At 38.4% G+C, this 18,300-nt stretch overlaps 2 protein-coding genes across 2 annotated transcripts in view; one reads left to right on the forward strand and one right to left on the reverse strand.

Moving 5' to 3' along the window:
• Positions 1-3,156: 3,156 nt before the first annotated feature.
• On the forward strand, positions 3,157-4,279 carry LOC145499460 (uncharacterized). Its single transcript, XM_081478975.1, has one exon. The coding sequence runs from the start codon at positions 3,236-3,238 to the stop codon at positions 4,178-4,180; it is 945 nt and encodes a 314-aa protein (XP_081335101.1). The 5' UTR covers positions 3,157-3,235; the 3' UTR covers positions 4,181-4,279.
• Positions 4,280-13,945: 9,666 nt separating this feature from the next.
• LOC145501648 (uncharacterized) overlaps positions 13,946-18,300 on the reverse strand; it is an 84,521-nt gene continuing 80,166 nt past the window's right edge. Inside the window, exons 11-13 of the mRNA XM_081481076.1 lie at positions 15,543-15,711; positions 15,341-15,359; positions 13,946-14,609 (exon numbers count right to left, since the gene is read on the reverse strand). Of these exons, the coding sequence (XP_081337202.1) occupies positions 14,335-14,609; positions 15,341-15,359; positions 15,543-15,711 (463 nt within the window). The 3' untranslated portion in view covers positions 13,946-14,334. The remainder of the gene's footprint in view (positions 14,610-15,340; positions 15,360-15,542; positions 15,712-18,300) is intronic.

An 18,300-nucleotide genomic window follows, 5' to 3' on the forward strand; every position in this document is an offset into this window, starting at 1 on the left:
AAAGAAATTATTACAGCAAAAAGAATCTCCGAAAGCTGAAGCAGTTCCCCAGTTCACTGACTTTTGCTCTGAGGAGGATAAAGATTGATTTGCATTGAACCGATTGTGCAAGAATTGAACATGCCGCCAAGCATTTCGCTGTGGATCGTTGTGGTGGATGATCGGCTGTGCGTTTCAACCACTCTGCCTGATACTTCTGCTGCTTTTGGCTGACTAAAAGGCTCATCGCATTGTGGAGATTTCTGTTTTGTCTGGTCGGCCCCTTGTAGAGCAGTAGACAAGACATCACTACATTTCCTGAGCTGGATAGACGACGGACGAGAATTGTAATGCTGGAGACTATTCGGGTTTCTGTGTCCCGAAATGTGGCAGATGTGGCGATCTGACAAACCGGCTTGAGACCACAAGGTTATCGCTGTCGCCCGAACACAGTGATTTGTGTAAACTTTAGAAAGCTTGGCCTTTGTACTTATTTCTTTCATCATGTTTCCAAGAGTGTTGACACCAAGCGGGCGGTTTTCGTACCAGATTTCGGGTGTGATGGCGGATTCATTCCAGTCGCGTCGAGGTTGCTGAAATAAGGCTTCGCATTTCGGATTCAGCTTGGAGATATACAAGCTCAGCGCTCGGTAGCCGTCGTTCTCACTCTCTGTTTCGTACATACGAGCCGTCTTCTCAAAGCTGGATCGGTCTTGAAGTCCACCGGGATGGTTTTTGGTGGTCTCGTCGTGGGTCATAGTAACGTAGCGCTTGCCTTGCTCGTCTACTTCAAATGCAAAACTCGTCGGCTTCAAATTTCTCTGCCCTTCACGACCTCTTCCACACCAGTAGAGAACAACATGGAACCACACGTTTCTCAGCAAAGACTATGGATTTGCAAGGCTTAATACTGGACCAGCTTTCAATTTCTGCAAGTCGTCAACTGGCATGGCCTCTTTGTGCTGCACATTTTCCTTCCCTTGCTGTTTCAGGCTCTTAATTTTGGCGTTCAGCATACGGTTGGAATTTGAAAACGTTGAAGAATTTAGCTTCAAACTTCTGTTATAAGGTGGGTTGTTCAAATGCCTCTCTATTGCATTTCTGAACGTAATTAAGGACGACTTGCTGTACTCTTCACCCGTTTTGCTTCGTGCTTCTGTATAAAACTGTGACAGACTGTTGTCAAGTTGTTCGTCGCTCATTTCCTCTAGTTTTGGCAGCACAGGAACTTTTTGTGCACCCCATTCTAGGAAAAGAAAACATTTTTTCCAACTCAGCCTTTAAGTGTTGCAAGCGTATTTCGAGTGGTTAACTGTTAAATGATATACGCAACAGCTGCTAGAAAACATTTAATTGTATAAACAAGTGAAATGTTGCTTTTTGTTGACAAAGATGTAGATAAGCCAGTATAACTCATTATTTAGGAAGCATTGTAATATGCTTTTTTCGTCATTCTGCCTTTTGAATTAAAACAGGTTTTAAGTTTTAGTGTTTGAGATGTGTATTGGATTGTAGTCATGTTTACGTAAATTCATACCTTTGAAAGCGTTTACTGCCCAATTTGTCGAGCTCTTCGTAGACTTTGCTTGTGTTTCCACCAAAAGCCGGTTTCTCTCCGCTTCTGTCAGTTCTGCAAACCGTTTTTTCTTTGGAACAGGTGCCTCATTTTGAGACTCCTTAACGCTGCTACTTTTCTCGGCGTTCAGGAATTCGAACCCGAGTTGAAACCGTGGAAATTCTTCAGCCATAATGGCGGACGGACTAGCTGATTCTCAAATTTTGTCCAGGGCAAAATTTTCGTGACGTAGCTTGCGTGCATATGTTGAGTTATAATGCACGCGCGTGACGTAAGCAGAGTGCTTTATGGAGCTATAATGAACTCGAACTGACCAATCACAGCGCGCGCAATTACTCGAACATTTTATAAATTAAGTTGGATATACGATAGCGAGTCATTTATAAGTTTTCATGGCAGGCTGTAGTGCCTGTTATCTTGGTAAAACCAACAGACACTTCGCCACTCGCATCCGAACATCTCTCCTCTGACAAACATTCCCACATCTTTAAACATCTGAGAAGTTCTGAAAATTGCCGCTTCCTTTGTTCAGAAGATTGTTTTAAAATTTTCGACTCTGCTTCCACAAGCCTCCAATTGAAAATCAAGGAAGCCATGCACATCCTTTGGGGGCAGCCGTCTTTAAATTCCCAGGTCAAACATCTCAATTTATCCCTTTCATACTAATTAGTCTCCTTTCTTAGCTTAAATAGTTTTCATAGTAAATGGTTTGAACCTAGGAGTATCAGTACTTCGTATAGTGTGATCTTCCGGGTGAGGGTAGTTCTGAAAAGAACTGTTGCTGGTCACTGACGTTTCGACAATCTGAGCGGAAGTCATCTTCAGAGTCAAGTGAATAATGTTTGTCAGTCGATGATGTTATAAGTCCGGTCCGTTGAACATGATTGGTCAGTTTAGCCATGATGGTTTAGGCTGAAAGACTCGTGTTAAGTTTGTCGTCAGTCATTGGTCGGTTTCGATCCGTCTATTGTTAGTCAAATTGGTCGGTTTTTGGTCCGTCCATTGTTGGTCAAATTAAGTCGGTCTGTTAGAAGTCCGTTTGTCCGTTTCGTTTCCGCCATGGATAAGTCGTTTGTAAGTCGCTGGTAGTTGTTGACATCTGTTAAGAGGCGTTTGTTCTAGGTTAGTGTACCAGCTTTCCAGAGTTAGTCTTTGAAAATAGTTTGTACTGCAGGTTAAGCACTGAGCAGAGTCCCAGTCAATGTTGTGGTTTGTCAGTTGATCATGTACAGCAATGTGATTGTTGGCATCACCATTCTCGGGTTGTAAGATGATTCGTCAAGTAATCTGTCGGTATACGTCGGTTTTCTGTACAGTGTACAGTGACAAACATTATTCACTTAACTCTGAAGATGACTTCCGCTCAGGTTGTCGAAACGTCACTGACCAACAACAGTTCTTTTCAGAACTACCCTCACCCGGACGATCACTATACGAACTTAAATAGTTTTACCCTTTGTTTTGGTTCGCGCCTTAATCCTTAATTATTCTTGTTAATATCTCACTTTGTTATACTATTTGTTGGTTATTTTCATCTTATTTCTCACTGTAAAACTGACCATGGATGATGTCTCATCCGACTGAACATGTATTGTCTTCATGGGGATTGGGCCGAGCATGGGTAGAGTATAGACGTGTTTTTGCTAGCTCCGCTCAAAATTCGTATATGGAGGCCTCTACATGGCAGAAAAAGGAGAAAAGTTCAGACGAAAAACTCATGTAGAGAGAACTGGGCCAACTTGGAGAAGTGTATCCAACTCGTCGGAAGAAGAATCCCTTTCACCGTTGGAGAAGAAAGCCAAAGTCAAGTTGCACATGTCTGACACGGTGCAATCGAGCGAAGAAGACGAAACCGCCGCTGCCGTGGAGTTGGCTAATTCTGTAATGCCGAAGCTAGACCTTGTTCTGCAGAAGTTAGACAACATGGAAAAGAAATTGGACATCCTTGAGGGTTTTGTGAAAGTGGTCGATGGAAAGGTTAACAAGTTACAGGATAAAGCTGAGCAGTTTGAAAGCTTCAGCAGGGACGCCACAACAAAACTGAAGGTGTTAGATGAAGGAATGTCGTTCGCAAATACAGAGATAGAAAATTTAAAGAAGAAAGTAAAGCTTCTGGAACAAACTATCCAAGAAAATACAGTAAACACCGAAAACAAATTCAAGGGAAAGATCGAGGCCTTAAGAAACGAGAAGTTGTATATGGAGGTGTATCAAAGACGGGAAAACCTTCGCTTCTACGGCATTGCTGAATCTTTCCACCTCTCAGAAGAAAATGTCAAAGAGGTGTTAATTGGCTTTATACAGAAGGAACTTAACATCAGCGAGGCGGATTCTTTTGAGTATCAACGAGTGCACCGCATTGGCAAGCGCGACCCATCGCAAGAAAAACCAAGACCAATAATCGCACGTTTTTTGCGATACTCCGACAGAGAGCGAGTCATGTCAAGTGCAAGAAAGCTGAAAGGAACTGGTTTCGGAATATCGCCAGACCTTCCGAAAGAAATTGTGGACCGCAGAAAGGAATTAATGCCTAAGTTCAAAAAAGCAAAAGAAGACGGAAAATCGGCGTTCTTCAAAAGATCAGAGCCGGACAAACTTTTTATTGAGGGTATACGAATCTTCTAATTTCTTTGGAACATAAACTCTCTATCTAGGTATTCATAACATGTAAGCCTCATTCACACTTGTTCTTAAAAATGGAGCTGCATGCGTGTCATCTAGTTAGCGCAATGCGTGCAAGACCTATTCTATTAGTAGCGCAATTAACAGCTTTTATCGCTGGCTACTGTTTTACATACATGTTCAATTGTAGTTGTAGGTGTTATAAATGTTTTTCTTTTGTTTCTTTTTCCTTTTCAATATTAATTAGTTTTACCTTTTTCTTGTTCAAGAGACATGCAAATTTTTTCATTAGCTCATCTACTAAAGATTACTATCTCATTCTCTGCAACTGCTCGCCTTTTCACTTAAATATGTCCTTAAAAAGTTACAAAACTTAATTTAAATTTTGGTATCCTATCCTTAAATGTTCGGGGGATAAGATCTTTTGATAAACGAAAAGCACTTTTTCATTGGTGTATGAAGGATAAAGCTGATATAATTTTTCTACAAGAGACCTACAGCACATCCGAGGTGGAAAACACCTGGAAATCCCAGTGGAGAGGAGACTTGTTTTTTTGTCATGGTTCTGAACACAGCAGAGGTGTCTTAACACTAGTCAAAGAAGGGCTTGACTGTAAATTTGAGGTATGTAAACAAGATAATCTAGGTCGGTATATCATTCTAAAAGGTCTTGTTCAAGGTCAATCTTTTTTATTTTTGAATATCTATGCGCCAAATAAGACCAACGAACAATGCATCTTTTACGACGAAATACAGAACGAATTCGACAAATTGGAAATTGACACTGATTGCAAAATAATAATAGGTGGTGACTTTAATGTTATCCGCGACCCAGATTTGGATGGATCGGGAGGATCTCCAAAATTGAAAGAATCGTCCAAAAAGATAGAAAATCTATGTTTTTCTCTTGATCTAATAGACATCTGGAGAATCAGAAACCCAAAATTAAAACGTTTCTCCTGGAGACAGAAAACTCCAATGATTCAACGGCGGTTAGATTATTGGTTGATATCAAATAATATACAGGAAGAAGTTGATAAGGTCGATATTATCCCTGCTATTAGATCTGACCATTCCGCCATTACGTTGTACATTAATGGTATAGAGAACTCAACCTATGGACCGTCTTTTTGGAAATTCAATGCAAGTTTGTCAGAAGATAAAGAATATGTAGACCTAATTAGAAACAAAATCGGTGAATGGGTAGACGAAAGTAGAGAAATCGAAGACCCGCGGGTTACCTGGGATTATTTAAAATATAAAATACGCTATGAAACGATTGGTTATAGTAAGAAGAAAGCAAAAGAGAGAAGGTCAGAGCTGGTAAATTTGGAAATTAGACTAAAAGAGTGTCAGCGAAAATGTGACGAACACCCAAGTGCTGAAAATCTCTGCGATTTAGAAGTTCTCAAATCAGAATACGAACGCCATTATGATTATATAACACAAGGAGCAATCATAAGATCTCGGGTGAGTTGGTATGAAGAGGGCGAAAAGAATAGCAAGTATTTTTTAAATTTAGAAAGTGCTAAAAAGAAAAAGACATGTATACGGAAATTATCCGTGGATAATGATTCATATATAACAGACCCAAAAGAAATAATGAAAGAGATTCATGATTTCTATGAAAAACTCTATGATAGAGACTCGTATAATTTAGGTGAGAATTCAATTGATCGTTTCCTTAATGAAGTGGATACTAAAAAATTGTCTGATGAAGAGAAAATGACTTTAGATAAACAACTTACTAGATCCGAACTGTACGAAGCATTGAAGACATTTCCGAAAAACAAAACACCTGGAAGTGACGGTTTAACTGTGGAATTTTACTTGGCGTTCTGGCACGTGGTTGCAAAGTATCTCGAAAAGTCTCTAAACTTCTCTCACCAACACGGGCAACTATCAACTTCGCAAAAGCAGGCAATGATTACCCTATTGGAGAAAAAAGATAAAGATAGACGATTTATAAAGAACTGGCGACCTATCTCACTGATCAACGTAGATGTTAAAATTGCATCCAAAGCGTTTGCTAGAAGGCTGGAGCCAATCCTGCCAGAACTTATTCACCATAATCAAAATGGTTTTATCAAAGGAAGGTCTACATTTGATGCAGTTAGAACAATCGATGATTTACTTGAATTGGCAAAACTCACAAATACAACAGGTATTCTAATGGCAATTGACTTTGAAAAGGCATTTGATTCTCTGGACCATACATATCTATTTAAAGTATTGGAAAAATTCAATTTTGGACCGTATTTTTTACAATGGGTAAAAACATTTTATACAAACATATCCAGCTGTATCTTAAATAACGGCTTTACTACAGATCTTTTCTGTATCCATCGTGGTGTACGACAAGGTGACCCTCTATCACCTTTATTATTCATCTTAGCTTTGGAAGTTCTCGCATGTCAAATCAGGCAGGATAAAACCATACAAGGAATAATGGTCAAAAACGTGGAGATCAAACTCACGCTTTTTGCAGATGACATGACTTGTTTTCTAAAAGACATAAATGCATATTCGCGACTTTGTACAACTTTAAAGGTTTTTTCATTGCATTCTGGTCTCCGAATTAACGACGATAAAACAGAAGTTTTTGGTATCGGCCCACATAAACTAGTACAAAATGACTTTACTCACAAAGTGCGAAAATCAATCAAGATATTAGGTACCGTTTTTGACTATCACAAACCATCACGAGACAAAGCAAACTTCGACTCAATATTCAAATCTATTAAAAAAACGCTGAGTATGTGGAAGTGGAGGGGTCTTACCCTGATTGGTAAGATTCAAATAGTTAAGACCTTCATTATTCCAAAATTTTTGAGTAAAGCGACTGCAATTTCAATATCAAACGATCTTGTCAAGGAGATAAACAGACTGATTTTCGGTTTCATTTGGAAAGGTAACGATAAAATTAAACGGACCACGCTTATCAATGATATTGAAAATGGAGGACTAAAAATGCTTGATATTGAATCCATGATATCGGCTCAAAGAGTGATGATCTTAAAAAAGTATCTAGGAGAGAGCAACAGCACTTGGAAAACTATTTTAGATGATTTCTTTTTTGGAAATATAGGTGGAAAACTCATCCTGTTCTGTGATTTTGAAACTAGTAAACTACCGGTTCATCTTCCAATATTCTACAAAGAGTGTCTAGAGGCATTTCGTAATTTAAAGAAATTCAAGGTAGCCACCTATGAGGATGTTGTAGACCAAATTATTTGGAATAATAGGAATATTGTGATACACGGAAAATCTCTTTTTGAAAAACATTTGTTTACTAAAGGAATTGTTAAAATTGGTGACTTGTTATCCGATACGGGTAAATTTCTTGAAAGCCCTAAAGTGTTGGAAGCGAATCTATCTCCAATCCAGTACTTCAAATTAATAGGAATTGTAGATGCCATACCAAAAGAATGGAGATTAATTATCAAAGAATCACATATTCAACATCAGCAATTATATCCTCAACAGCATTTGGATACAGTGTATATTTATATCGACGAAACCAAATCGGATCTGTTAAAAGCCTCTTCAAAACTTTTGTATAAAGGATTTAAAACAAAGAAACAAACTCCTCCAACCGCCAAAAGGAAGTTGAAGGACAAATATCCAGAGGTTATAGAAGACTGGAAAAAAATTTATTCTTTACCATTCACTGTCACACTTGAAACAAAAATTAGAGAGTTCCAATATAAATTATTAAACGATATAATTTTCACAAATGAGAGGTTATTCCGTTTTAAAATGATTGAATCACCAATGTGCACCTTTTGTTTGAAAGAGGTCGAGTCCCTCGAACATTTGCTCTTTTATTGTGATACAACAAAAGACTTCTGGCGGGCTTTTTCTTCTTGGCTTTCAAACCAGAATGTATCTTTGGACACTTTGACATTTGAAAATATATTGTTTGGAGTGTTCAACAACAACGAAGACTTTATTATCCTGAATCACTTGATACTGCTAGGAAAGTTTTTTATTTATAAATGTAAATTAAATAAAATTAAACCAACATTAACAATATTTTTAGCAAAGACAAAAACCGTTTATTACATTGAAAAAAAAATAGCTACCAAAAATAACCAACTTTATAAACATTACAAAAAGTGGGAAAAACTAATGCCATCTCTTAATAATAGTTGAGCTTAATTTGTAATTTCTCCTTCTCAGCATGTCACTAACTTACTTTCTTTTTTTTTTTTTTTTTTTTTTTTTTTTTTTTTTTTCTCTGTATTTGGGTAGCTGCACTATTGTAAACAACGCATTGTATATTCTTTAGGTATAATTAGGCTACGATTAGTAATTATAATTTGTTGTATGTAATCTATTGTAGTTATGACGTATTGTAAGTATTGTAACTAGTGTTATGTCTTGTGTTGTATTGTATGTATTATAACCCAAAATGTTGAAAAAAAATAAAAATTACAAAAAAAAAAAAAAAAAAAAAAAATGTATTGTCTTCATTAAATCAAAGTGGCTGTGAGCCACTGAACTTGGAAAATAAATTATCAAAGGTTGTTATGAAGCATTGCTCATGAAGGAACTACATGTGATGTGAGGGCAGTCTAGCTTTCGAACAAGCCCATAAAGCTTTTTTTCATTCAGGGGTGTGTTGTGATATTTGCAAAATGAAAAAGTTCATCGTTAAGAAACTGTTTGTTACTCAGGCCTGCCTACACGTTTTACATTACATGTATCTGTACATGTCTTCCTTGTGCTGTAGTCAGAAACGGCAAGGTCATTTTGTTTGGTCAAAAGTGAGGTATTGCCTGAACGAAACACTTGAGCCTGCGGTACGTAAATAAATAATTTATTCTTTCGCCCTCCGGTAACTGATGTACAAGTAGCGCAGTGTGGTAAGCGTTGGCTCGCTGATTATTGTCCCTTTTCTTCGTTATGGTTTTTTTCTTTCTCTATCAAAAAGCCATTTACCGAACGGTAGCGTTTGTCTTTCTGTTTCTTGTGTTAAAAAAATCGTTTGGGGCCCTTAATTATTCGTTTATATCGATTGCTTTCTAACTCACAATATCACGTAGGTTTGTGAAGGAAACACCACGAAGACTTTCCCTAAATCGGATCGCTAAGGAAGAACCATAAGTATTTTTCTTACAATGAAAAAATCGTTATACCTTCTACCTCTCGAAAATAACTAACTTGACACGCTGCAAGTGACTCTAAAACGGCCTTAGACGGCTGATGTTCGAAACCCGGGGGGACTTCTATATGAAAAGATCGGGGATGCTCCTCGTCTTGTGTACAAATCAAAGATTCTGGTCTCACTTAGGGTGTTGATGACGAAACGCACCATTTTAACCGTCAAAGTATCCTTTAGGGTGCACTCGAAATAATAATAAACGAAACTCTTTCATTTAATTTCTGTTTACAAGCTTGAATTTCGCTCATCTCTCGAGTACGCGAAACGGGGCCTGGTTGTCAAAGCCCGATTAAGCTAACCCAGGATTAGCGAGAATTTTGATTTGAGTTTTGTAACTTTCCGGTGACGTTTTCTGTTTATACTCTTTGTCCTTCAGTCTTGAGACTGTCTAAGCTCAAACTACACAAAACGTAAGCAGTGAAAAACAAATTTATACAAGAAAAATTAATACTTCCGTGAACTTTTAATCCTGGGTTAGTGTTAACCGGCTTTCGAACAACCCGGCCCGGGTTTACAAGTGCGCGCGGGATCCTTTCTTGAACAGTGACTAGTGATCGAACCTATTCCGTTTTAAGTGGTGTCTTTTAGGGGTCTAATGAAGCTCAAACAACGTCCACATTAGTCTTCTTTAGGAGTTAAATTCACATTTTCCGACGAGCATCCCTTGCCTTTTCATATGCGAGTTCCCCCCGGGTTTCCAAATGTCTAACGGGAAGTGAAGGAGTGAAGCAGTGATGGAGTGAAATTGTTCCACCGCTAAACCTTGGAAAATATATATATATTTTCCAAGTTAAAAAAGAACTTCAAAAACATTGTGTGGTTCATCAAAGCAATGATAATAAATAAAATAAAACGAGTGAGCGAAAACTTTGGGTGGGGGTGGGGAGCAGAGAATGTTTCTGAAAAAAATGCTGCCCGGTCTATTTGTTCATCTCGTGTAAGAACGAAAGAAGAAAGCGATCAAATTTTGCAAGCATGTATTTAGATGACAAAGTTCCTTCTGACTGGATGATTTTTAGGATTCTCACGTGAAGTCAATCTGAAGTCGCTGATTGGGTGTTTCAACAGAGCTCACAATAGGACAAGAGTTGTTGATTAACTGAAATTTATTTCATTTGTTCATTAAATTATTTTTTCTCCCAACGCGATTTTTCTATTATCACTCATATTTTTTTCAAATCCTATTTCGAAAATGTTCTGTAACTTTTCAATGAAATTGAATATGGCAAATTGCAGACATGTGTTTTGAGCACTTAATTAGGGTCCGGAAACTGAGGGACAAATAAAATAAGCCTTGACTTGTAACTTCCAAAGGTGATTCGGACGCTCGAATTTAGAGGTAGTAAAAATTTCCGCAATTCATTTTATTTCAAATTTCTTGGCATAGTGTGATAACCAGCTCTATAAGCTTTAATTTGATATAGGGGTTTAGGTAACTACAGTCCAAACCGCACGCGCTACATCGCTTGGATTCGAGGCACCTCTGAAGCTATAAGGTAACCTTATATTAAGTACTTTTAAGATTATTAAAATAATTTTTATGATGTCCGCATTTACGGCAGAAGCATCATTTGTCGATAGCTTTTGCATATACGAAATGATATTATTTCCATTGAGAGCTTTGATGTTCCAAAATTGTTGTGCTGGTAAATCGACTGTGGTTAAAACGATTGATCCGAAGATCACGAAGAACAATACGCAGAAACTCTTGCACTTGATTTCCTGTTGTCCTAGCAAAACCTATTTAGCAAATGAAAGTGTTTCACTGAGAGGGTTTTCTCTGCCGACAAACAAAATTGTCATGTAGTGATGAACAGGGAATTTTTTCCAGCCTGGAAAATGGATAACAAAGCAATGAACCCTTGCCGGGGCGTGGGCTATGAGTAAATCTATTTAGATTTAACAGGATAGCGTTATTCCTGAAACCCCTTCGGCTCCTGTGGTCACGCATAAAAGTATTCAAGAGAAAATGATCATTGTCTCTTGAAGTATTCGATTAAATAATTATATAGCTTTATTTCGACTCAAAACTCTAAATTTCCTCACCATATGTTGTCTAGCCCTCTGTATTCCCTACGCTGGGAGATTGGGGAAGTAAGTATTCCATATTCCTTTCGTACTCGCCAATGTGTGAAGTTTGGAAGAGATAACTTCATGGTAGGCCTAGGTAGGAAACTTTCTTCAATAGTAAATGAGGTCGGACTCTGACTGCCATGATTCACTTCGTTTCCTATTCAGGCCTTTTTGAACAATAAGTTTAGTGCACGCTGCTGGTCATCAGAACGAAAGGTCTGAGAACGTAATTTACATGCCGTAGGAAACAATGCCGTAATGGTGTTCTTTTAAAAGTTACAATTATTTTATGATATTCTACAGAAGCCACGCTCCTCCAGAGAACTTGTAGTTTCATTTCCTCCCTGTTTCACGCACCTACACAGTGTGAAGGGCTAGGTTCATTGTTCGTTGTTAGTTCTATTGTTTTCTGAGCCAATAATGTTAAACCTTCTAAGTGGTGCCTGGCGCCTCATTTTCTAAGGTGGAAGGCGTCATTTACTGTTATAAATTTTCAAGCAACCAAAGTTTATTTCTTTGTTACGATATCACTACATTATCAACAAGAACATGCGATGTAAGCAAATTTTGCGTAGCGTCAAAACGTAAATAATAACGCGAATTCTAAGATCTTATATTCAAAGATGAATACTGTATGTTTTAGCACTAATACCATAGAAAAATTGAATGAATCCGGGTAATAATATGATTTTTATTGACAAAGAAAAATAACATCCTAACGTTGAGATGTTAGGACAATAACTACTTTGCACTTGACCACTTACTTTCAGTAAATGGGTCCTGGTAAAGGCACAATAGTCTACAAAATGTCTGCGCACCATTCAGTCTATACATCTTCAGTGCTATATAATTTACTTTCTTGTTAACTTAGATGAATTACAAAGTACACTAGCTTACAAGCAGTTCTCACACTATCAGTGAAAAATCGTATCTTTGAATCTTTGGAAAACTTACCAAATCCCGAAAATGTCCGAAGGACATTTGGAAAAGATCGAACTAGGCAAGCAGAAACCTTTAGCAAATCTTTGATCAACTGGTCTGCAATCTTCAAAGAATCGTCAAAACATTTCGTTGTGAGCATGTTCAAAAAAATGCAAAATTATACTTTGCTTTTTCTAGTTGAACACTCGAAATTTCATGGGCGCTTCCATTCGACCAAAAATCGCGGTGTGAATTTCCGGAAATTTTCTGGGGCGAATGGTACAGACTTTTTCGGTTGACTGCACCAAAGTGGAAAACGCCCTCACACGTTTGTTCGCTTCGAATTTTTCAATGACTTCGAGGTTTAAATAGCAAATATAGATGCATACAGAGCACTGATCCATTTTCGAATACACATCACCGCCATCTTTTTCTGGGACGATCGTGGTGATCGCGGCCAAGAGAATTTAGCGCTGAATAGAAAATTGCAAATTTACATAATTTCTGAAAAAGATGACAACCTCGCGAGGTATCCCCAAATTTTCAAAACCTTTCTCCAGGAAATTTCCGTTCTATTAGATTTTCATCTCGGAATTTCCGGAATTTTCGGTTGAACGGTTCGCTTTTCGGAAATTCAACAATTTCCGGATTTTCCGGAACTTTTCCCAGGAAATTTCCGTACCATTTGACCCGGTTTCGAAAGTTTCGGAATTTTTGGCGAATGGAAAGCGCCCCCTATCTTGGCGAACCCATCGAGCGTTATTCTCTATTTGAAACTCGGGCTATATACGCCTAGGCCTATTACACCGACCAGCTACAGAATCTTTACTTTTGTTTAGAATGATTGTTACTAATGGGAACTTTTTCAGGTTAACTGCCAAACTTTGCAAGCTAATCTAAACTTCATATGGCAACTGATTTACTCAGAACTTGACGTTTCCATGGAAACGTTGCTTACACAACTATGTCTTTCCAAAACTGGAATTATTTTTTTCTGTATTAAAAAAATTATCTTCTATGCATCCATTTCTACTTTTGTGTAGGACTCATAGTTATGTTGTTATTGACTTTAATTAGCTTGTTTTGATTCATTTTGGTGGATTTGTGACGTTTCTGGAATCCGAGATGGCGAATCCAACAACAGCCATAACAAGATGGCGGCTTTTTGGATATCATGACGTAGTCACCACGTGGTATGGCGACATCATCTCATGCTGCTTACCTCAGAGGAAATGTTTCTGGAGTCTCTAAGTTTCGTTATCATTGCTAAAATAGTCTTTAAGAAGTTGGGGGAAGAGAGGAATCTCGCTTTCCCCTCGTAAGAAAAAAACAAAATTTAATATATCTAACACCAATCTTAATAGAGCTAAAGCAGTAAATAGCAAAACGTTTCACATTCAAGACAAACGCGGAACTAGTAACTTTCACGCAGGCCGACAAACACCCAAATTCTGCCGCTTGCAGAAATGACAAACATGACGCTAATCTCCACTTTGTTTCTTGATAGTTCTGCTTCTTTCGTATTGGAGTGGGCAAAATGGGTCGATATCGAAGTAATAAATAAACAATAGCCTTGGCCCGAAAATAAGCTAGGATATTTGCCGCGGACCTTATCTGTTCCGAGAAGCGAACAATTTTCCGAGAGCGTAGCTCGAGGAAAACTGTGAGCTTCGAGGAACAGATAATGTCCAAGGACAAATATCCGAGCATATTTTCGCGCAAAATGGAGGCTATTGTGTTTATTATCCTTCAAATCTTTTTCGCAACACGCGCAGTTTTGAAAATTGGGGAATATTTTCGGATATTCCCCAGTTTTAGCTGGGGAAAATTCGGTCACGTGACGTGTTTAGACCAATCGCGCGCGAGCGAAAATATTTGATGGATTACAATGAAAGTTATATACACAAGTGTGGATTGACTAAGAAATCTAGGGTTCCACAACAAAAGCTAAGAGTTTACCAAGGACATGTTATGCATACACGAGTTTTCGTCACAATCAGTTACAACAAAATGTTTCTGCGAGACGTTTACAGGCCACCAAGTCGTGAGTTAACGCGTCATATAAAACCTGGTAAGTGGCATCTGAGCCCATTCCTTGCTGCCATTCAATTAGCATACAGCGTGCTCTCTCGGCCACTTTGTTGTTCTCGTCATGAATTGCACTTAGCGCCGCCTCATCGAATTTGAGGCGACGTCCCAGTTTCTTCCAGTTACCACCAAGTTGCGTAGACAGCTTCTCTAACTCGTCGTCAGAAGGATTGCCAGCTTTCACTGCAATTAGAAAAGACAACGGGTACTTATCTACTTGCCATTCTAGCAGCATGGAAAAAGTAAGAACCTGCTAGCAGTCGGGCGGTGTCAAAAACAAATCGCACGTGTCTACGGACCTAAACTGCCCTCTATGCATGTACAATAACCCAAATCAGACTTTTTTGACCTTCTACTGCCGTGCGGATCCCACTCCTTCCGCTATAGCCTGAGACAGTTAAGAACTGTTAACGGTGCTAAGTGATTGTATAGAGCGTCCAAAATTGTTTCCATTGAGTTAGATAACATGCGTCGATGAAGTCACTACGTCACGATAGACAAGTAGCCACAACCTTGGATTTCTCAATTGTTCTAAAACGCCCCCAAACAGCCAAAAATGACTCAAACAATGCCAAACCGTCCTGAAAATGTCAAACGTCAAACTTTGTACATCTGAAAAAATATACTGGTCTGAATACCACTGCCATGGAAATAACAAGTTTCAGGTACAATTACGTGTCCTACAAAATTCTTCCCAGATAAATTTCAGTCGCTAAGTTTAGCAGCTTCTCTAAAACATTGAAAATGATATAAACTGACAAAGTCCGTGTGACGGGATCCCCCACCTTTCGTCTGAATAGGATTAAGTTATATCTCATTCTAGAATTATTAAATGAGCTATCAAAAGACAAACCCAAAAAGAGAAAGAAAACATCAACAAAAAAGTAAAAAAAAAAAAAAAAAAATGAACTTACCAGGATGCTTGTTTTTAGTCTATGAGACAAGAATAAAATTATAATTACTGCGTAATTAGTAGGAGCACATTAATTTTCTTATTATAAAGGGTCAGTTGGTTTCGTGAATGTCGGCTAAATAATTCCAACTAGTTACTAACTAGGGATTTTAAGGAATCATTAGGAATGAATGAGTTAACAAGTGAGCCTAAAATTATCTTACCCCAGTGGATGGTGGGACAATTGACAACTGGCACAGCGTTTTCTTTTTCCGTGGCCTTTTCTTTCTTGGTGGTTTCTCATCAAGATATCTGAAGAACTCTATTCTTGGGACATGTTCAGTGGAAACTCGAACATCGATATCATTTTCAAACTTCCTATCAGGAAGAAACCTAAAACATAAAGACAGAATAGTTTAGGTAAATTTAAACTGCTTGGAAATTGCTGGGGGGTTTTCAAATTTACCCTAATTAAGTCTCATAATTGGCAAGCTTTTCTCGAGTTCTCCGCGCATCCATCATGGGTTTATTGCTCCAATAAACCTAAGAGAATTGTGGTCTATTTCTTTATTCAAGCGTCGGGATAACATGGAAGCAATTACTTGAATCTTTTGAAATGAGAAAAGATATATTTCAATACTTTTCAGCCCAGTCATTGAAATCTTTAAAGAAATTTCGCCTACGACCAAGTTCAAGCTGCTAATTTCTCGGTTATTAGTGCCTAGTTCTTGGCATCTTTATCATCTTCATCATGGAATACTCTGCCATAAAGAAGTTGCATTAAAAAACTACCACTTTTGGGCTTAAAATGTAAAAAAGAAACACTACAAAATGTTTAATTAAGAGGCACCGAATAGTAAACTCATGGGGTAGAGAGTCATAAAAACCTTGCTGGTGAAAGACACATGGATAATTTTTCTTTCATTCGATGGCTGCAAAGACCTGACGATCAATACGGGATAAAATATGCTTTGGATACAGATCACCGATTGAATGCAACTTTTAGGACTTCAAAAAATGAAAAGGCAATGTACAGTATTGCTTCGAGGTTGAAATCGATTTTTTTAAACGAGTGGTAAAGTTACGGCTAATAAAATGACTGCAAAAGCCGTCGGTATAAAACTCAAATTACACGCTAAATGCAAAACTACACGTCTTTGAAATTTTGGGCGTTTTTCTACTTCTAACTTCGTGCATGTAACTCGAGTATAATGACTGTGTCGTTGGCCCATTGTAGATCTGAACGCATTGAAATGTTCGGGGATTCCCCCCCCCCTCTTCATTGTGTCTTAATTTTGCTCAACACAACACCGATGACCAATGGGATCAACTGGAACAACGTCAAGGCCTCAGTTGATGTCACTTTTGCCTTTACAATCTTCTTTGCAAATCTAAACGTTTTTTGAAATGATCGCAAACTGTTTCGTCTGTGTTATTAGCCCAGGCTGATCTCCCCAGACAATCTGTGTAATCTAGGTGTGGTTGGACAAGGTCATTAAAATATGCCGTGAGACTTTTCTTATGGAGCATTTGATAGATTTAGATTGCCCCCATTATTGTTAGAGGATAGACCAAGTGCGCTTCGTTCAAGTCGACCATCTGCAGTCAAGTGGATGCAAACGGCCAGGCCCAATGGGTGACGATGACGCACAGTTGGGAGGACAGCCTCAAGAGAAGGAGTCGAGCATTTCCTTGCCACTGACTGTAAAGTTAGAATCACTGGCCACAAAAGGAAGCTAAAGAAAGGATCAGTTCCTTCTATATATAGAGGGAAGAACGTTTAAATGTACGGACTGAAAATATCTCTCGTGTATAGACAACGTAAGCACTAGATTCAGTGAAAAAAAGAACGTGATTCGCCCGCGCTCAAGGAATCGCATGTATATTGCAAAACATCGAGATGCTTTGGTCCGCCAACCCTTTAGGAATTTGTGGAACACTTGAAAAACGAGGTTGAGCTTTGGAAAAATCAAAATTTCTAAGTTGAAGCATATAGAAAACATTTCCAAGTTTAGGCAAGACAGATTTGCCAGTAGCCCTGAAGATATATGTTTTTTACACTGGATTCTGTAAGACAACATACCTACACCATTTTGGCAGTACATTGAACCCAATGCAGCCAACTCGAATCATTACAGCAATTTCAAGAAATGGTTCTGACATTGTTCAAAATGCTCCTTTTTCCATAAATTTAATGCAGCTGGGAAGAAATTCCCAGGTAAAGGGTTTGGTGCTCAACGTACCCTGAGGCCCATAGATACATTTTGGTTGTTCATAACTCGAGGTACGCTAGGTGTTTTTAAACGTGACCTTGCTTTAGAGTTCAACATTTCTATATTTACAGTATCTGATTTTGAATATAAATGGAGTAATTGAATTTGCTTCCTGGCCGCGGTTTGCAAGTCTGGTAAATCAAAATCAGTGGAACAAAGTATTCTCTACGGACCAAACATGCTGAGAAACCTGAAACAAGGAATGCTGTTTGCGCTACTGCCTATATTTGCCTTAAACAGTAAAACCAGAAGCTCATCGCCTTTCACTACAGAAATGGTTTGTTATTGTTGAACGGGGGCGTGAAAGCGGCAAAATTGTAAACGTGTCATCACAGGCCTAAACGTTTCAACCTGGTCTTTCGTTACAGATACTAAAGGCGCTACAGCTACGACACAAGCACGTTCTAGTTCCCATAAGTCTTTCAGTAGACATGGCAGCAATAATTGAAAAATTAGACTCTTCTCGAAACCGGTCGGTAGAATTCCAAAATCATCGAGCGTCTGCGTCACAGTATCTAGGCATAGCTTCTATTCATGTTTCAAACCAGATATATGAAAAAAATGTTGAAACGAATTGCTCAAAGCTGCCTTTAATTCCACGTTCGTAAACTGTGCGTTGCACGCAGACGCCAGCTTTGTACGTCTCGGCAAAATTATGCAAATTTACAAGCCGTTGTCAAGATCTGTCAAATATCTATCTCGAAGCTGT

The sequence above is a fragment of the Orbicella franksi genome, chromosome 10, assembly GCF_964199315.1.
Source record: "Orbicella franksi chromosome 10, jaOrbFran1.1, whole genome shotgun sequence".
In the NCBI taxonomy this organism is placed as follows: domain Eukaryota; kingdom Metazoa; phylum Cnidaria; class Anthozoa; order Scleractinia; family Merulinidae; genus Orbicella; species Orbicella franksi.

What these genes read in the sequence shown, in the direction of transcription:
- LOC145499460 (XM_081478975.1), top strand. Translation starts at nt 3,236, where the DNA reads ATGGCAGAAAAAGGAGAAAAGTTCAGACGAAAAACTCATGTAGAGAGA.